Source organism: Mytilus trossulus, chromosome 3 (genome assembly GCF_036588685.1).
Source record: "Mytilus trossulus isolate FHL-02 chromosome 3, PNRI_Mtr1.1.1.hap1, whole genome shotgun sequence".
NCBI lineage: Eukaryota > Metazoa > Mollusca > Bivalvia > Mytilida > Mytilidae > Mytilus > Mytilus trossulus.
The window spans coordinates 71,101,846-71,124,303 of record NC_086375.1 but is presented as its reverse complement, the minus strand read 5'-3'; the positions used below and the strand labels follow the sequence as shown (position 1 = coordinate 71,124,303).

Here is a 22,458-nt window from a genome sequence, read left to right as displayed (position 1 = left end):
AGTTTAGGCTTAGTCTTATTACACAAGTAAAAAAAGAAGTCTGCCATCTTTCATTTTAGATCGAGATAGAAAGTAAGTCATTTGGGTTTCGTCTAGATTTATATATCAGATGTTTCGGTGTATGTTGTTTCTGCCTTTTTCTTCATTGACCCTCTCAAACTATGAGATAATTTCTTCCTTTATTCATGTCATGTATACTTGTTTACGAGTGAAACAAAATTTTGTACAATTGGGCATGTATGATAATTTCCTGACTCACCATTTCTCATACAAATCACGATTTTATTCATACTAAGTTAACATTATCTCCTCATGTTGTTATTTGAAGATTAAACACTGAACGTAAAACACGTTATTATGCCATATGAAATATACTATATTATTCTATACATCGAATATCACATTCGTGACAAAAGTTTTCTAGGAGAATACTGGCTTTATTATATATAGTTGATTTACACAATCCAGTGTCACGTATAAATGAAATATCTGTTGTAACCTGACAGACACATTTTTATTATATGATGTAATTGGACAGGACAGATTACAATGAATTAATCTGAATAAACTTAAAGGCGACTTTACAACTAGCTTCAATCAGTAGTAAGTACGAATGATCAGGGAAAATATATATCTCGCTCAACACATGTCGAGCGTCCTTCTTCGCATAAATCACTGCAGGTTCGACAACCAAATTACAACTTATCGTTTGAACTCTATGGTAAAAACATCAGACGTATACTAGAATGAGATCGTAATCGACTATACTTTCTTTTCTGCAATCAAAACCTTAGTAAGACGTTTATTAGACTAAAGACAAATCTCCCCATTTGGAGACGGCAGCTCAGTCTGTCTTGACTCTTTAAAGTCACAAGTCTAAATGACACTTTATGCTTTTTTTTAATAATGGAGCTCATATTCCTTCTCGTACATTTGAGTTATCAGTAGATTACGTTTTTCAAGTATTGTGCATATTTTCCATAGGGGTATTGAAAATGTCAAAATCAATGTCATTGGCTGAATATAGATGATAATAACTTAATTAGTAATATATCATTCTAACGATGAAAAGATGTTTGGCAGAATGATAATTTAAATGTTATTCTTGCATATTGCGGTGACTGTGTTATGGATACGTCCCTTACATTGCCTACTTGTTTTTTTCACAAGTTCCATTGAGGAAGTGGATGGGTGATTCAATAATGAAGAAGTGGATAGACGACTACACAGTGAGGACATGGACGGGTGATTCACTAATGAAGAAGTGGACAGACGACTACACAGTGAGGAAGTGGATGAGTGATTAACTTATGAAGAAGTGGACAGACGACTACACAGTGAGGACATGGACGGGTGATTCACTAATGAAGAAGTGGACAGACGACTACACAATGAGGAAGTGGATGAGTGATTAACTTATGAAGAAGTGGACAGACGACTACACAGTGAGGACATGGACGGGTGATTCACCAATGAAGAAGTGGACAGACGACTACACAGTGAGGAAGTGGACGAGTGATTAACTAATGAAGAAGTGGACAGACGACTACACAGTTAGGAATTGGATTGGTGATTAACTTATGAAGAAGTGGACAGACGACTACACAGTGAGGAAATGGAATGGTGATTAACTGATGAAGAAGAGGACAGACGACTACACAGTGAGGAAGTGGATGAGTGATTAACTTATGAAGAAGTGGACAGACTACTAGACAGTTAGGAAATGGATTGGTGATTAACTTATGAAGAAGTGGACAGACGACTACACAGTGAGGACGTGGATTGGTGATTAACTAATGAAGAAGTGGACAAACGACTACACAGTGTGAAAATGGATGAGTGATTAACTAATGAAGAAGTGGAGAGACGACTAAACAGTGAGGAAGTGGATGTGTGATTAACTAATGAAGAAGTGGATAGACGACTACAAAGTGAGGAAGTGAATGGTTAATTCACTTTTGATGATGGATTTTCATCAGTTTTCATATCCCCAGTTGTGTTATCGTTACCTATATCATCAACAGCTATCACAGCCGATCTACATGCACCGACAATATTGTTTAAAGCTTTGTCCGCAGGAACAAGAACATAATTTTCGCAGATTAACAGAGACCTGATTGTTTTGGTCCATTCTGACGAAGTGTCCAGGTCAGCTAACTATTTAACGGTAACGGCTCCTCTGCCAGTAAAGATATAAATGGTTTCGCGGAAGGATTTTTGTTGATTCTTCGTGACATATTGTTCTTTATAAAGTTTTATTTAGTTTGTTATAACAGTCTGACAACGACGACATGCGTCACCTAAATCTTTGAATCATAATCACATTATCACGATACTCTTTTGAACGCAAATGATAAGAATGTCTTGGTATATCTGATGTATTTTTTTCAATATCTGTGTGCACATACATCCATAGCAACCCCTTTTAAATTAAGAGATATGTTGTATTTAAAACCATTTTTTTTTAATTCTAATAAAAAGTCTTCTGCATGAATTTATGAGATGATTCAGCATTTTACCATAATATAGAAAAACACGGAATCTTGCATTCCAATCGACAATAAGGAGTGTGTTTATATTAGGAGAACAATCATTAGTACAATATATGGAAAATCAATTTTCTTCGTATTGGAGTCCGACAGTATCAGTAATTACGAAAAACATTATTTCATTTCCTCTTGGCTCATATACATGTAGCAGTACAATATTTACACCGGAAATGTTTCTCCCTTCTGATTTACATAACAGAATAATAATAGATTAATGCAAGTTTGTTTTGATACTGATTTGTTTATAGATAATATCAATCGAGCCCTCCACGTCGAGCTGATACGTTAAGCAATTAAAATATTACTGAATAACACGACATAAGAAAAAATGACTAATGCATGTTTGTTTTTGATACTGTCTTAATTTGAAAGTTAAGCGAACGCAACAAGGTGATCTGATGAAAACGGGATAAAAAAAGAAGACCTGTCTTTACAATATGTTTCTTGATTATCTTTTTGGACAGAAAAAGAAATAACATGAAGCAAATATCAACTCATATTAAGCGTACACGACGTTGCAATTGTCGTGATGAAAGCCGGCTACTTTTTATCGATGACTTGATGTATAATAACAAAATTACCGAAGTCAATTGTTAATTTTTAAAAACAGAGAAGTTCAAAGGTGACAAAGCCAATCGCTCGACTTTCAACCAGACAATCTGTCTTACAAACGACCTCAATACCGTATTCTTGACGTACTACACTTAGCATTGCCATATCAGCGGGAGGATTGGTAAGCAGTAAATCCAGGATCAACCCACCATTTTTATTAAAATATCCTGTACCTATTCATGAATATGGTATTTGTTATCAAATTTCTACATATGTTCGAGTTTTTTGGGTTGTTTAGCACTTCAGTGTTTCCATTGTTCCGTTGTTTTTATCTCCAAGTTAATGTAGTTTCCTCGGATCTAGTTTAATACCCGTATTTGTTTCCTGTCAATAGATTTAGGATTTTATAATAGCGCTATACTGTTGCTTTTATTCAGGTTTTCCCACATATAAGTTAGGATTATCCTATATAGAAGGAGAATAAAATGAAATGTGAATGTGCATATAAAATCCCAATGAGACCTATTCATTTGTCATACTTTAAATTACTAGTCTGACAAGCCACCAGGGAACCATGTGATCTTGAATGTGACTCCTTCGACTGTAATTCTGGTATCTTTTGCACCTCTTGTCTGACACTGACAGAGATCATATCATTCGTTATAAAAATTGGATATTTTCTGTAGCCTCTTTCTTATATGACATTCATTTATGCCCGATACACATGGATAATTCTGGTATTTATTGGAAGCGACCAGAGAGATAGAGGCAGGTACACATACAAAACTAAACAGGGCATACGAGCCCCCATCAATTCATAAACATTTTCACTGCCAGTTGGATCATGTGTACATTTTTTCCTGGCTTGTTAAGTGTGGTGAAAATTATATAGTTTTACTCCAAGGTTTACACCAAATTGCGTCATCTTGAAAATCATTCGTCTTATTAATCACCAATAAAATAACAAATCAGTTCGATACAATAAAAAAAACCTGTGGCATCAACATGTGCTTTACTTAAGAAAGAACGTAAAGTCCTTGTTCTAGCAAAGGTTTCTGACCAAGTTGATTGTCACAATGAAGGCTTGGACGTTAAAATAAACAAACGTTTTTCTACTACTGTAACAGTCAAAGACAAACTATTTTCTACTCATCAATATTTTGACACAACATTCAGACTATATATGAGGATGATAGGAAGAAACAGTGGCTCTCACATCGATCACAGACAAAAAAAGTTGTTCTCAAACTATGTGAGAACGATCTCTGAAATAGAGTCTATCAACCTTACCGTAAATTTTGTGATGTTAAAACGGCCATATCTGTAAAAAAAATTATGAACCTTTTTCACGTTTCTGGGATATACAGCGTTTTTGTAAAATATGTCAATTAAATTAGAATAACTTCGGAAACAAAATTACCAGCTATGAAATATAATGTTGTATATCGTTGGTTATTGTAAAATTTAGCAGTAATTAGATATTTGTCAGGAAAAAAATAAATCCTTCTGCTGTGATGTTTCCTCTTTCTGCCTTCATAAACTATTATCTAGTAGGTTTAATTGAGGTTGACGGTTTCCTGTCTAACACACAAGAAAAAGCTACCGGTTTCTTTGGTTGAAGCTATAAATTTGCTTTTACTTATAAGTAAGAGGTCGCCAAAAACGAAAATTTTCTTTTTATGGTTAGTGTAAAATTTAAAACTATCGGTTAACAAGAAGTGACTGGAGGGTGAATGTAAAATATTTCTTACTGGCTTTAACTCAACATTATTAAGATGCTATTAAAATATTTAAAAAGCATTCCCTTCAGATTGAGAAATTGGACAATATATATATTATTTATTGTCAATTAAATATTGTCATTTGACAATATATATATTATATTATATATTGTCATATATTATATTATATATTGTCCTAGTATAATCAGAGTTGCACAATTTTTAACTGTAAGCAAACGAAAAGTGAAAACACAGCTGATGTAAAATTTGTTTTCTTGCTACCACTTAACATAATGAAGCTGCAGACCAAATAATAAACAATTCTTCTTGACACAGTTACAAGACAGGAAATTGAAAAAAAGTTAACTTGTATAATATATATAATGAGTGTTGTAAGTAAAATTAAAAGCTATCGGCAAACCGGAAGTTACTGGTAGGGGGTTGTAAACATTTAGGTGTAGATTAAATATTGAATCAAAGAGATTCTTGTATAAGCTCCTTTGATGTGATTTTCACTTAGCAAAATGTGCCTGTATAGTAGCATGTTAGCCTCAACACAAAATGACTGTAATTGTGTTTATGTTGGTTTAGTAAACGCATTGTATTAGACAGTTATCCAAAGTAGTGATAGTTGAATAGAGATTGTACACATTCCGTGTTATTCGCTCTACCTGTATTTGAAATGAAAAATGGCATACCATGAGTGAGATTAATACAATCAATAACATTATGAATTTTTTTTTAGCTCATGCTGAGAACACCGGATAGTTAGAAGACATAGAAAATATAATAGGGTTTTTTCTTGTTGTAAAATATGATTACTGTCCAGAATGTGGAACCAATACTTCAATAATTAAATTTTTCGCACTTTTTTTTTAAAGAAATGAAGATGAATTGGTCAATGTTATCTACTGTTTTAAAGTAACATAAATAGATGGTATAAGATAATCATTACAGAGAAAGCAACCTTGCAATACACATTTTACAAAATAAACATTTAGCCCAAAACTATAAAACAAGTAAATAAGTATATGTTTTGGATCGGTCATTTACCTTATGATAAAACTAATTTCTTCTTGATTAATATACCGACGCAACAAGAAGTAAAATACCGAGATTGAATTATGACGAAACAGTAAATCACATTATAAATGTTTTACCAATTACTTACATTTCCTTTTCTAAACTCTAAATAAGTGTCTGGCTTTATCTTGATAAACGTCAGAGTATCGAACCAGATTAATTACGCTTCTCATTCATCACTATTGTGTTTAGACAATATTCAAATAAGACACCAACGATACAATTAATTTCCACTCACAGAGTCATGTCTCTTTAAGATACGAACCACATTTCATAAGATCACAATTGTTATGGAATGTATTTTTGTCAAGAAAATGGGTCAAGGAACAATATAAAGCCTATTTACACTGAATTTTCGCTAAAGGCTGCTTAAAAAATATGTTGGCATTTGATCGAAGCAATAAATATCATACTTATTTTTTATACATAGCATTATCGGATATGTTTTTATGCTTCACTATGAAAAGAAGGAGGTCATGTATGCTTGCCAAGAATTAAAACCATCCCCGCGAGCTAAACACGTCCATACAGTGTTTTGTTAAATGTAGTTCTATTTGCATCCATTTGCATCTGATGAGTTAAACCTTTTTCAAATGATTGTATAGTTCGTTTTCATGTTGTAATGTTATACCATCGTCCCAAATAATTGGGAGAGGGTAAGGATCCCACTCACATGTTTTACTCCACCCTATTATGTATGTATGTGCCCATTCCAAGTCAAGAGCCTGTTATTATTTGTACATAAATGAGGCCGTTAGATATCTCTTTAAGACATATGTCTACTACAGACCAAAGGAAATTAGATGTGTTAAACCGTATATGATGCTATTAAAGTTTCAAAATGATAATCAATTTAAGGGGAAAAACAATAAAATATTTTAGTGGGCGCTCAAACCTCTACTTACCCGAAACATTGGTGTAGCCACACAACAAAAAACAACAACATTTAATTCTAATAAATTCTAGTTGGATAAATAAATAGGTACAAAGAACTAATACAAAAGATATAATATACGGTTCTAAGAGTTACAGGAAGCTAGTTCAAACAATCCATAATAAGATCAGTGTGTATAAACTGTTTCTACATTCATAATTATATATATATAATGATTATTTGCAATATTATTCCGATTGTTTCTTAGAGAAAATAAGTCTTCTTGCAAATCAAAACTACATACTTTGAAGCAAACCAAAAAAGTGTCATATCTTTATTATGACAGTTTAAAAAAAGCCAAGTACAAGAGCTCGAACAGTAGTACAGCTACGGTTAAGGATTCAGTATTGATTTGAATCCTGTAAAATGCAACAATATAAAGGAAGTCGCCTTCGTTGACGGCCGATCTTGTAAAAATAAAATATTCTAATCCAATATTTACGTCGAATGTCTTACTACGGTTGAGGGTCATACGATACAGATTTGTTTGCACTCCCACGTCCATGAGTAAAACGTGTAGGTAGTGTGTTAATGTGACACCAAGGTCAACATACAATCATCAAAATGGATAGCTGTCTATATTGTCTATACAATTGTTCACGATCTGAGTCGCACAATGTCCAGAAACTAACTGTGTGCGTTGATCGTACTATAAACCATCAGCCGTCAATTTCTGAATGGACAACATATTGAGATTTATCTTAAATCAAATATAAATGCACGGAACAAGAGACAAGCTCCTGAACATTAGACGGGGTTTAGCACTGTTTAACTGAATATGTTATCACTGACGACTCACTTCCCTAATCATATCAATTTTAAAAGTTTGATGGTAAAATCCGCACAATAGGATTGCTATGAAGCTTAGCGTATTCTCATGCCTCTACCAACAATTGCTCCATGATTATAATAGAAGTGATAGAGAAGACAATTTTATTCTTGGTGTTGTATACGGAAAGGCTATTGCGGGAAAAAGCTAAAGAGGCAGAATTTGATGTGTGGTATAATTTTTACTTAGGAAGATTATATTAATTTAGTCGATTTTGTCCAAACCGTTTTCAATGATTTGTCCTATTGTAAATTTTCAACTTCGAACTTTATATGACCTTTTCTTTCTAATTTTTGTCAAGCATAACAGATGAGTCGTTTGTATCAACTCCGTATGGCATAAAAAAAATAAAAATATTGGTATTTATTTCTATCGTTGAATTCCAAATTGTTTGTGTGTAAAACAGGGACGAAAGATAACAGAGGGACAGTCCAGCTCATAAATCGAAAATAAACTGACAACGCCATTGTTAAAAATGAAAAGGACAAACAGATAAACAATAGTACACATCACATAACATAGAAAACTAAAGAATAAACAACACGAACTCCACCAAAAACTAGGAATGCTATCAGCAGCTCAATTTTAGTGAAAGAACATCACATATATAGCGGAAAGTATTGTTAATAAGGATATTGCTAACTTCTTATCTTTCTTCCTAAGAAGTCCTATGGAGTCAGCCTCGTAATAATAAAAAAAACAAGTCGGCAAGAAGAGGGGCACACTGGAATGCCGATAGTCTGTTGAAAAACACGTCCTCAGATCACACGTCCACAAATATGTTGTCAATCAAGAAATCAAGCATCCTGATAATGTCAGTTTCAGAATTTTTTCGTTTGAATCAGAGTGATCCTTTACAAAGTAGTATGTATCCCTTCCTTAGACAAGATGCTTGTATCTTCGTTAGCCATTCATTTTAATGAAAAAAAGCAATGCCAACTCTTTCAATTTGTCTTTTAGTTTGGACTTTGGAATACTTTTATAAAGTGTAGAAAAGTCAAATGTTTTAATACTAATACAAGATAAAAGAGAGTTAGATTGTATGTACTCTAAAATATCTTTGGAATTTTTAAGTATCCACATCTGATTCACGCAACCTTTAGAATAGGCAGTTTCACAATAACTGTGAAGCCCATATTTGAGAGCTGATACAATCGATGTTAATAATTTAGAAAGAGGTTTCGAGGATCACTTGGAAGACCCAGCAATACCGTTGTTTGTAAGGACACTTACGCAGTTAATGTATCCAATACAGTGATGGAAGATCTTTGGTTGAAATTCCAAAGGAACATAGAACAGACCTATGATTATCCAGGAGTTCCTCTTTGATAAGTGTCGTGTGGGTATATGTTGGGCTTCTGAGTGAATTGTCAATACCTTATCTGTTTATCAAGCAGTTAATGTAATGAGTTTTACACCCTAAAACGATGTTGTTTGTGGTTTTATCTGCAGGAACAACAACATATTTGTCATAGAGGTAGGATAAGTGTTTTGCAACATTAGAAAGTGGAATTATATTCGTACCATTTCTGTTTCATCTGCTTGCAATATCTGAATTGTTGGGGTGAATGGGGAGACATATTGTCTGTCCTGTTCAATCTTTTTTTTCCTTTTTATTTTATCATGAAATGTCACTGTGGCAATTTAAATTCATTTTATACAGGAAAAGTACCTGCTAAAACAATATCTAAAACTACTTATTCTTATTTTAGATTTGCCCTGAAATTTGTAGTGTTATCACCTTTCGACAGTAAGTTCTTCGAACAGTATATGTTATCGAGTTGAGTTTTAAAGATTTCCATATTCGGGTACTATTCAAGCAATGTTTAAAATGTATGTTTCGGCGATTCATTTGTTTTTGTATCACGTTTTTTTTCCACAAATAAAACCGAAGACCAGAATATAACTGAAGTATTGTTGAAAAGAGGGACGAAAGATACCAAAGGGAACTCACAAACGCCATGGCTAAAAATGAAAATGACAAACAGAAAAACAATAGTACATATGACACAACATAGAAAACTAAAGAATAAACAACACGAACCCCACCAAAAACTAGGGGAGATCTCAGGTGCTCCGGTAGGGTAAGCAGATCCTGCTCCACATGTGGCACCCGTCGTGTTGCTTATGTGATTACAAATCCGGTAAATAGTCTAATTCGGTAGATCACATTCATGAAAGGGAAGGTGGCGTTGAACTTAAGGTCTTACTAATGAATGTCAAAGTGTAGTATTTACATATTTAGTATATAAATCATACATATCAAATACCAAAATCTGTCTGGGATGAGTTCAATAAATACGCTTTTACAAACAACGCGATAATTGAATCTTTAATATCATGTGCTAACATTTTTACTGCATTTACTTTATCAAATTCCGTGTCCTTTATAACTCTTGAAAAATTTGTTATCTATCGCCTCTTTCTTGCATATTTTTTTACATGGTACTCATTATTATTTCAAGAGTGGTCATGCTATTATTTTATAGATAAACTATAATTATAGCGAAATGTGATTTATGAAAGGATTTAACCGAGTGTAACAATAAATTAACAACAATCTTCAGGGATCGCAAACATATTACTTTCATTATGTTTTATTCATTTTTTATAATATTAGAATAAGGAGATGCGGTATGATTGGCAATGATACAACTAACGATAAAGATCATTTGCGAAAGACGTGAAAAATATAACAGTCCATTTTATGGCTTTAGTTTTCAATTTGTGACAAAATCAATACCGTATAGTACATTGACATTATAAGTTATCAAAAGGATCTGAAATGACAAAATATTTAGCAAATTATAAAAGGAAACAACGATCTGATCCATACATTTGTACTTTTAAAAAACCCTTGTAAATTATTTTCAAATATTTTTTTTCTATTTATTTCTAACTTAGAAAACTTGGATTTTGAACAAGTTGCTATATATTACAGTCAATTGTATGCGTTTCCCTTAGTTTTAGTTTGATACCCCGATTTTGTATCGGTATACTACTGTTGCCTTTATGTATATCGAAAACAGAATAACAAACTGTCCACTAACTTACAAGTTGTTGCACATACATATACTTATACGTGTATTTCGTTTCTCGTTTTTTATATATATTATGGACTTTCCAAATTGATTTTCCTCTGAGTTCAGTATTTTTGTGATTTTACTTTTTAGACCGTTAGTTTTCCCATTTGAATGGGTTTTCACTGGTAATTTTGGGGCTTTTTTTATAGCTTGTTGTTCGGTGTGAGTCAAGGCTCCGTGTTGAAGGCCGATCATTGACCTATAATGGTTTACTTTTTTAAATTGTTATTTGGACGGAGAGTTGTCTCATTTGCACTCACACCACATCTTTTTATATATACATTTCACTTATTATAACAAAAGCGGCGAAAGATATCAAGTACTGTTAAAACGCCATGGCGAAAAACCAATAGCTTTAAGACGACAATAGGGCATACAAAATATTACCATTAAAATTAAGACTAAACAACATGATCTAGCAAAACAGAGTTGAGCTTAGATGCCTTGTGCATCTATGAACTTCGACATGTTGGTATAGCTACGGGTAGAGCCAGCAAAACTGACAGGTTGGTTCATAATTGGGTTTGCGTAGCGTTCATTCTGAGACAATACAACCATTTATAAATCATATAAATATTATGATTATGTAAAAACTGATGACAGTGCTTTATCATGCTGCAAACTTCAATGCAATAACACTATGCACAGCAGATCAGTTATAGAACATTAATTACCATGAGAATTATCTGACTACAGTGATGCATAATTTGATAAAATGGACATTTTATAATCAAATGAACTTTATGAACTATATATAAAAGTAATGAATTATTAAATTCAAAAGACTGTAATAACAGACCTTTTCTCAAATTACATCTGATGCATTTCATAGGCATATGGACCATTTATACTTTTCACATGTCAGTTACAAAAAATAAATCTGTCTATATCTTGGAAAATGTGTTTTGACGATGTATTGCAAATATGGGGTGTCATTACACGAAATATGCCGAAACTTCTACGATAAAAAGAAAAAACAGAGGATTTTTCGAATAGTCATTATAACATCACAATACTAGGCTCCAAGTATGTTTTTTTTTTAATTTTTTTTTTTAATTTTTTTTTTTTTTTATCTTTTTTAAGAACTGATGAGATTTTACATCAATAAACAGTACTCGTATATCCACAGTTACTGTACATGTCTTTCGCTTTCAATCTGTTCTCAATCTCTTTAACTAGAAAAGTTCAATAAACACAGATAAGCGCAGTCAGCTTAATTTTGAATATAGTATCAATGTTCATAGGAATATATGTCAATTTCACCAACATTACTGGCAACCTACACTTGAAACCTTGCTGTATTCATTTCATATTTAAAAAAATATACACTCTATGGTATATGCAAGTGAGTTGGAAGTTAAAAGTAACTGTTGCTTACACTTATAGTTAAATATATGTAAATAAAAGTCCTATAAAATACACTAACCAGAAAACCTCTGCATTGTGTATGAAAGAAATAGAGAATCAATTTGATGTAACAACACTCTATATTTTAATCAAAATGCAATTTGGCATAGGATTGACTCTACGTACATATCTTAATATCTTAATATATATTAACAAAAATAAAGGCAACGGTAGTACACCACTGCTCATTGCGATCACAGCAATTCAATTTATAGAGTATTATAGTTATACCGCGTCACTGCAGGAACGCTTAAGTTCAATTGATTTAGAACTGGCATAATTTGTTTTGTTTTATTTTAAAGAATTTTCGATTTCGCTTTCTATATGGATTTTTTCCATCTATACATTTCTTATTGATGAAATTAACTGTTTTGTTGGTCTTTTTTCTGGTCGTTCATGTATCTCTATAACTGTTTCGGTTCTTCTGCAAATAATTTTTTTTTTTTTTTTTATTCAACAACAATATATCACATGCTGTTAACAGATTTCTTCACTGGTACAGCTATTTCAGTAAAGATCCCTGTTTGTTAGTACCTTAAGACCAGGGTATCTTCAGGTAGTATTTTTTTATAATTTTGTTAGTTTATATATTATTTGTCGTTATACATTGTTTATCATTAAATACATTAATTCTCTATAATTTTACAATTATAACTCTGAATATGAACTTTATATATATATATATTGTAACTATCTGATAGATGTTGGGGATAAAAACAGAATCACGGGTTATCTAAGCGTGTTCCGAATTTGATTTGTGGTTTAATGTATTTCTCTGTTATCCGGTATAACGGTAAATTCATTTGTTATTTTTTGTGTGGATTAATTTCTTGGCAGTGTCTGCGCGTACCCGCATGCGGGTACGAATAGTCAAATTGCCGTTCTAGGCTGCGCGTACCCACATCCGGTTTTCTAATAAAATGCCATTGGATCGGGTATGAAACGTGAAATATCTACGGAAATTATCGATAAAATGGGGATATCGTGTAGAACGAGTGAAAAGTATGAAAAATAATATTTTCAAATTGTATTTATTAAATAATGATACATAATAATCATTGCAAAATTAAATGCACAATGATGGGAAATAAACCTGTACAGTCCCTGTAAAAGAAAAACATGATAGAAATTAATACTATTATAAAATTTTAATGCAAATTTAAAGAATATTTTTTTTATAAATTAAAAATATACCCATATGATATTTTAAAATAATCTTTAAGTGAAATGTAAAACAGAAACTAAAATTTTAAAATAAATAAAACTACTAAAATTAAAGCATGAGTTTATAAAAATTAAAATTTAAAGAAGCAAGTAATAATGATTAATGAAACGTGAACGGAGGCTGGCAACATTTGAAATGTGCAGCCGGGTTGAAATCCGTGCCAAAACAATGATATTTGATATGTAAAAGGTGTTCCAAATCTTAATTAGTTACATGAATCTTTTGTAATTGGTTTAAATTGATATTATAACTTGCTTCTTTAATTTTTATAAACTCCAGCTTTAATTTTAGTAGTTTTCTTTTACTTTTTCTTTTCAAGGACTGTACAGTTTCATTTTCCATCATTGTGCATTTAATTTTAATTAATAAATACAATTTGAAAATATTATTTTTTCATATTCTTCAGTCGTTCTACACGAAATCCCTTTACTACCGATACTTTTCTTACATATTTCACGTTTCATTCCCGATTCGATGGCCTTTTATTAGAAAACCGGATGTGGGTACGCGCAGCCTAGAACGGCAATTTGACTATTCGTACCCGCATGCGGGTACGCGCAGACACTGCCTAATTTCTTTCACCACGTGCTTTCCAAATTTAAATGAATTAGCCACGGAAGGTAGGTTTACATAATAATCTTGTTCTCATAATGTATTAAGCATGATTTGCATATCTTATGTATAATATTAAGTTACAGTATGTAGATTTATGGAAAAAGTACATTTGTACTTTCACTTTCAAAACTCAAAAAAACAAACATCTATCAAACAATTGAAGTACAAGGAGCTCTGTAAAATACATAAAATATTGCAATACTGACAATAATGCTATCAAATATAAGAATATATCTTTTCTAGTATCCCTTTACTTTCAATATTAATATATTTTTTTTGTAATAATAATCCTATTTTAAATTCTGACCTAAAAACATTATATATGTTGATATTTTGTGTTCTATATTCTGACAAATAATGTATTTTGTGAATAGTAAATACAATAATTGTAAGTAGAAAGTTTATTTCATAATAGGATTTAAAATCTAAAATTTAAATCAGTTATCGGTAGTGCTCATATCACTGTCCGTCGTTATACTACATCGTCAAGTAATAGTATTTGGTTTCTAGTTGGATTATCGATCTTTGCAAGTGATTGATTTACCCATAATCCTCCTTTTTGACGTCGACATTTAGGAAAAGCAGACGCATTTTTTAGCCATAGATTTATCTTCTAAAAAATCGGAACCAATCTGACACCTGCACAAGGATAATAGTTACGCTGAACGGTGACCACTGGTCACCCTATAAATAGTACTCTTCTGTGTAGTAATATTGTAGTTCTAAAAATAGAATACCAAAAATAGACAATTCTTCTTTCTGTTTAGCAATACACCATAGATCTAAAGCCTGTCACCGTCTGTATTATCTGTAAGTAAAATTAACGTACTGCACAATTGAATACAATGAATAACACAAACTTCAGTTTAATGAAGTTATTCAAAGCAAAATATTTGTTTCATCCATTTTGCATGATTTGTCATTTGTGATGACACGTTTTTTAAATGTTCGAATCACAGACTAGACGGAAATCTTTTTTTTTTCAGAAGTCCGCGGAAAATGTAGATAAGAGTGCATGGTATGTATGCATTTAATGTATTATATGAAAACATTTAATATGATGGCAACATACACTATGTTTATATAAAGCTGCAACTATCAATCTTTTTGAACTTAAAACTTGCAATCGTTTCTGGTAAAATGGCAACTTAGACTTGATTGAACGAATCATTTTTTGTTTCATGATTACCTTACACAAATATTTAATTAGATTACATGTGGTCATCTTAACCAGAAATAGGATTTGTTAACCTCTGTTGGCCTTAATATGCTAGAATGGGGTAACTTCTGGTCACCTTATTCATATAGAGGATTTGGTGACCTCTGGTCACCTTCTGTAAATATTGGATTTGGTGACCTCTGGTCACCTTATGTAAATATTAGATTTGATGATCTTTGGGATCTTATGTTAATATTGGATTTGGTTCCGTCTGTTCATCTTATGCAGATTTCAGATTTGGTTTGTCTGGTAATTAACATTTTCATACAACTAGTTGATGTTTTTCATATCATTTGTAAAACGTTTGAGACAATCAAAGAAAAAGAGAAAAGAAGAAGAACAGGTTTGATATACATTATAGGTCAACAAGAATATAGAATATTATTTTATTAAGTTTGATATATCGATAAAACTTTACACAATGAACATTATCTTTCACGATCATCTACAAACAAATCTAAGAAAAATCCTTGATCTTTCAAACATTGCCAAGGACATGGACAGTTGATAATTTAGTCAATTTCTTCTTATCCTCATCAGACACTTTTGGATACATAAAATTGAATTTACTAATACAATTATCATATGTTTATCTTCTTTTTTCAGAAGTCGTCAGAAAATGTAGATGAGAGTGGTATGTATGCATTTAATTTATTGTAATAAACATTTAATATGATGGAAACACACAGAATGTTTATATAATGCTGCAACTATTCAACTATTATTCTTTTTGAACTTAATAATTGCAATCGTTTCTGGTAAAATGGCCACTCAGGCTTGATTGAACAAATCATTTTTTGTTTATTGATTACCTTACACAAATATTTATTTTGATTACATATGGTCATCGTAACCAGAAATGGGATTTGATAACCTCTAGTGGCCTTAGCATGCTAGAATGGGAAAACTTCTGGTCCCCTTATTCATATAATGGAATTGGTGACCTCTGGTCACCTTTTGATAATATTGGCTTTGGTGACCTCTGGTCACCTTATGTTAATATTGTATTTGGTAACCTCTGGTCACCTTATTCATAAATTAGATTTGGTTACCTCTGGTCACCTTATTCATAGTTTAGATTTGGTTACCTCTGGTCACCTTATTCATATTTTAGATTTGGTTACCTCTGGTCACCTTATTCATATTTAAGATTTGGTGACCTCTGGTCACCTTATGTTAATATTAGATTTGGTTATCTCTGGTCACCTTATGTTAATATTGGATTTGGTTATTTCTGGTCCCCTTATGTTTATATTGGATTTGGCTATTTCTGGTCACCTTATGTTTATATTGGATTTGGTTACCTCTGGACACCTTATGTTAATTTTAGCTTTGGTTACCTCTGGTCACCTTATGTTAATATTAGATTTGGTGACCTCTGGTCACTTTAGGTTAATATTGGATTTGGTTATCTCTGGTCATCTTATGCTATAGAATATTATTACATGAAGTTTAATATGCCTATGAAACTTAACACAATAGACATTATCTTAAAGTTGGTTGTCTTACAAATATGTAATTCCGTTGTGATTGCTTGTAAAATAGTCTTTTTTTCACGTCAATTGTCAGGAAGTTATCATTGTTTACATATATATTCCCTCAATTGTTCTTTTAATAGCCTGTTCGGTTGTTTCTTTGTCTTCCTTTAATTGTTGTCTTGTTTCATCAATTGGGGTAGACTCTATGTCAGGTGATGAAAATACCATTTTTTGCTACCATCACACAAATACAATGTATACCATGGCTATTGGCAAAACATGTACATTTAAATGAGGTCAAATAAACAACTGATACATTTCCCAATCTGGACAAAACCTCTAGATCTGCGCCCTACAGTGAGGTCGATGTTCCTTTTAGACGCAATAAATTCAGCTAAATGAACATGCTTACACATCCCTAAAAAATAGGAGAGAATGGAACATAAATAACTGCATTATACCTTTATGGTTTACTTTCAATTGTACAACCTTCAAACAAAACCACTAATGGCCCGAGAACACAGTTATTTCGTAGTGCATTTCTTTTAGACAATAAATTCAAATTAAAAAAATCGCACCTGCTCTTTCTTAAAAATAGTTTTACAGTGTAGTGTACTACCAGTGAGACAAATAATATCAAAATTATAGAAACTTCTACCAGCTCTAACTCAAAATATTGGCAATTCTGTGTTAAGGGGTGTAAAATTCAGTTTGACAGCTTCAGACGTGATAAAATTTGACCTTTCAGAACTGGACCAATTCACTCCTTAACATAAAGTTTCAGCACCCAAATTTTTTTGACATGTAATTACATCCCCCTACTTAATATTTCATGCATTTAATATAAATAAATAAATAGGGAAAGTGTATTAAATAAAACATGCAAGTTATACACTGTTTACACTAGGGACTATATTCGTAGACAACGAAAACCAAAGGACGATAACTGTGTCATTGGACCTAATGAACATTCAGTAAAGATTAACTTAAATTAAATCGCATTGTTTTAGAAAAATTGATGAGTCAAATGATTATTTGCACTTGTATAACCTGATGACGCCTTGTTGGAAGACAAAAACAATCAAAATCGAGGAGACTCTTAACCCAAAAGACATTCACAACAGTAAAAAAAATAAAAAATAAACAACGCAATTTCCCCTAAAAACCTGAAGTAGAATTAGATGCTCCAGAAGGCTAAGCATTTGTGGGACCATATACGGCACCCGCGAAATTAATAATCTTGATTTCAACAATTCTTACTTGATGGTGTACTTTTAAACATTGTTGAACTGACTTAAGATAATAACAAAAAACATACATGTAACCTCTTGTTGTTGCAGCTGGACAATTGCACACTACATTGACAATGTCTACATTATAAATCGTCCCAAATGCTGTCTGTGATGGAACAGTGCATTCTGTGGATGAAGTCCATTGCACCATTTGTTCAAGTTCTGCCTTGAGCATATTCTCTGCTGTCAATTTACTTTTGTCTTCCCTTTGTCCTCCCATATTTTTCAAGCGACTAATCTTTGCGAGTTCATCTAGATTGCTAAAATTACGATGTTTTTTTATTTGAAACATAATTCAAAGATCTATTAATAATTTTTTTTTTTTTTTAAATTGAATTCACAGTATTTAATATTCAATGTAATTGCATCTTTAATTGAAATTATCTTTCTAATTTCAGACGATTCAAGTGAACGATAAGAAGAACAGGATTGTGTCAAATTTAAACTTACTTACTCATAAAACATAGTTACATTTACATGGAGTAAGATTATTGAATCCTCTACTCTGCTATTGGCATACCCACCAAGGAAATGGTATTTCATGCCCAGGAAAAACCTGAAAATGACAAAATGTTATTGAGGTTGAATTTATGATTTATGTTTGAAGGAACAAATAGAAAGTACATAAAATTTTAATGATTATACATTTGAATGTAGCATTATATTTTTTGTTTTAATGTTTTCATACACATCAGGTTTTGCTAGACTACATTTTTCATTTGTCTGCTTTTATGTAATTATCGACTTGCATTGACGATTATGATTTTTGTATTAAATTTGCATAACCCTATCATGAAAAAACGGCAATAATCTCTCCGTATAGTTAAACAATTGTATAGTTTATATCATTTTAAGTCTTTGGTACCCACGAAGAAGTAGGATATAGACAAAGTGTAACACTTTTTATACTTCAGGTCATAAAAACAGAGACAGTTCAGTTTATCCCCAAAATAAAATATAATTAGTTACTATTATCAAATAGATAATGATTAGATGATGCTTAAAATTTCGATTTTGTAATATATAAGGTGTATAGTAATAAAATGTATTAATAATCTTTCAACTCAGTTATTTGTATCTTGATCTTAATGAAAAAATATGTCTTCCATAGTTGGCCCATCGACATCCCAACTTGTCAGTACACCAGTTGTCTAACAAGTAGTCTGTTATTTGTTTGGAAGGCATCTTCTCTTGCAACATTTGAACTTTTTGAAAAGTATATTTGTTGATGAAAAATTATATTGACACATTTCTTTTGAGTATAGGAACAAAATCTAAAGATTAAACACGCATGTACTCATAAGCATTGTACATTTATAGGTAAGATCTTCAAATCGCATCAAGCAACTCTTTGTACTTTTAAATTATTTTACTGATATAATTCAATAGAGATTCATTGCTATATGTTTTAGTGGGTTCTTTTTATCTTTTATCAACCAAAATTTATGTTTTTTGTACGTGTCACTAGTTCATGAGATAAATATTATTATGTAAAATTATTTATCTAATATTCTTTGCCAAAATTCAACTGAAATTTGTGTTGACGTTAATTGTATTAAATTTGATATGCAGGAAAAGATGTTTCTTTAGATGAATCTTTCTTAGCATTGTCTATTGGTCAATTGTTAAATAACTATCACTGCACGAATATGTGAATAATGTCATAGTTTAACCTGTAATTTTTACAGACAAATATATTAAAAGATATAATTGAATGGCCTTTATTTATCTTTTATATCCATATCAGATTTGGTCTTGACTCCGAATGATGTAACTAATTGTAAACAAATAACATAACGAAAATGAAGTGTTAATAAGCAATGATATTGAATTTGAATTATTGTCAACTTTGATACCCACAAACCTTGGACATAAATCAAATCCATGATTTTCAGCCGTAGTCTTCAGAGATCTCACAACTATTTTGACAACCAGTATCATTTGACGAGATATATTACAAAATATGAGTGTCCTGGCCTTGCTGTTCATCTCTTGCAAAAAGAGCATAGAATGAATAACCATAGGCAGTTAAACAAAACATATGTTGTAAGTTTATTGTCACACAGTTAAACTTTTTTTAAACGTATCAATATTTTAAATTGAAATTTCCATGATTATATATAAGTATATACCTTTATATGTAACATCTAAAACCACCACATTTTCTCCTAGTTTCATTATTCTTTTTCTTTGTGCTTCATTCTGGTAAATAATAACTAATGGTTATACCCCCCCTACAATGTAAATGTTACATATTTATAAATGCCTATAAGTATGAGTATGAATTACATATTTTATGTTAAAATCATGTTCATATAATGGAAGAGAAGACGACAAACTAGCTACATTGTTCTCATATTAAATAACCTCAATTAAAACTGAAAAGACAAAAATGTAAACACTATTGACAAAATATATGACGTGTGAACAAGTATAGCACTTAAAACAATCAAAGGGACAAAAAAAACGAAAATACAAAACATCTATTATAAGAAGTCAGATATACGTTCAGTCTACAGAAAACTCGTCTGTACAGCTCTCATTGAATCATTTTACGGACAAAAACATATACGAAATTGAACAGACGAGTACTATAAAAAAATATGTCATTTGAACATAAGGCAATCAAGTCATGTCTGAAGAACAAAACAGGGTATCAATCAGTAATTTCTGAATTACTCTTTATCAGCATTATGCTTATATCAGTCATTAAAATTTACAAAAGTACATTATTATATAAGAACAATTTCTCTTTCAATTCTTGGTAGAAAATTATCTCTTCCTTCAGTATTTGTGTGCATAGCTCTGGTTCAGCTACAGCTTCATTCTGGTGAATTCTAGATCTAAAACAAAGGAAGAAAAATGAAATTTAACCAACTTTTATAGAAGTATCATAGATCAATACAAGTACTGACATATACAGAACCAATGTCAACAGTACATCTGTATACTTTGACCAGAAAACATCAAAGTTCATTTACTGTGTAAAATGTTGCGGGAAGTGTTAACCACATTAAACATCTGTATAGTGTGATACGAGATAACCGATTCCAATAAAAATTCATTGTGACCAGAGGTTACCAAAGCCAATATTTTTGAACGGTGACCGGAGGTTACTAAAATTAATATCTATGTATGCTGACCAAAGGTAATCCCATTCCACTAAAGGGTGACCAGTAGTAACTTAAGTTAATATATGTATACGATGCCCGGAGGTAATTTCATTCAATAATATGAAAGGGTTACCCAATTCGATATCTGTGTAGGGTGACCAGAGGTAACCACATTCAATATCTTTTAAGTTGACAAAAGATATTCATTATTAATGAATTGTAACCATAAGTAACATAAGCCAATCTATTGTAGGGTGACCAAAGGTAACCATTTTCAATATGTTGTGTAGAATGACCAGAGGTTACCATAGCCAATATATATGTGGGTGACCAGAGGTTACCATGTTTGAAATATATATAGGGTGACCAAAGGTAACCAACGTCAATATATGTTTAGGGTGACCAGAGGTAACCATATTCAATATCTTAAAAGGTGACCAAAAATAACCTTATTCAATATCTGTGTAAGGTGACCATAGGTAACCTTATTCAATATCTGTGTAGGGTGACCAGAGGTAACCATATTCACAATTTTGGTAGGGTGACCAGAGGTCACCATAGTCAATATATGTGTAGGGTGACCAGAGGTAACCATATTCAATATCTTTGTATGGTTACAAGAGCTAACCACATTCAACATCTTGGTAGTGTGACCACAGATTACCAAATTAAACATATAAGTAGGGTTAATAAAGGTACCTAAATTCAATATTTATGCATGGTGTCTAAAGAAAAATATTTTTTTATCTATGTATAGTGATCCGAGGTAACCACATTCCAAAAAAAGCCAATTGCTATATATATTTGTTGACAATGGCAAAATAATTAGATATATGTGTACAGCGACCAGAAGTTACTATATTAATTATAAAAGTAGCGCAAAAAGTGTGAATCGAGATAACCGATGCTAACCAAATTCATTTTTTGTGAATTGTTATCATAGGTAACATAAGTCAATTTATTGAATGTTGACCAAAAGTTACCATTTTCAATATCTTTGTAGGATGACCAGAAGTAACCATAGCTTATATCTGTGTGGGTGACCAGAGGTAACCATTTTCAAAATATGTGTAAGGTGACCCGAGGTAACCTCATTCAATATCTGCATAGGGTGACCAGAGGTAACCATATTCAAAATTTTGGTTGGGTGACCTAGAGGTCACCATATTCAATATATTTGTAGGGTGACCAGAGGTAACCATGTTCAATATCTTTGTAGGGTGACCATAGTCAATATATGTATAGGATGATCAGAGGTAAGCACATTCGATATCTGTAATGGTTAACCAGAGGTTACCTTTTTCAATATTTGTGTAGATTGATCAGAGGCTACAACGTTCAATATATGAGTAGGGTGA

The 22,458-nt window shown here is 31.9% G+C and overlaps 1 protein-coding gene across 1 annotated transcript; it reads right to left on the bottom strand.

The window, feature by feature from the left end:
• Nucleotides 1-16,746: 16,746 nt before the first annotated feature.
• On the bottom strand, nucleotides 16,747-20,223 carry LOC134709689 (uncharacterized). Its single transcript, XM_063569837.1, has 4 exons — nucleotides 20,120-20,223; nucleotides 18,442-18,543; nucleotides 18,021-18,247; nucleotides 16,747-17,113 (listed from the first exon to the last, which is right to left on the bottom strand). Exons 2-4 carry the CDS (start codon nucleotides 18,528-18,530, stop codon nucleotides 16,983-16,985), a joined length of 447 nt encoding a protein of 148 aa, XP_063425907.1. The 5' UTR covers nucleotides 18,531-18,543; nucleotides 20,120-20,223; the 3' UTR covers nucleotides 16,747-16,982.
• Nucleotides 20,224-22,458: the final 2,235 nt, after the last annotated feature.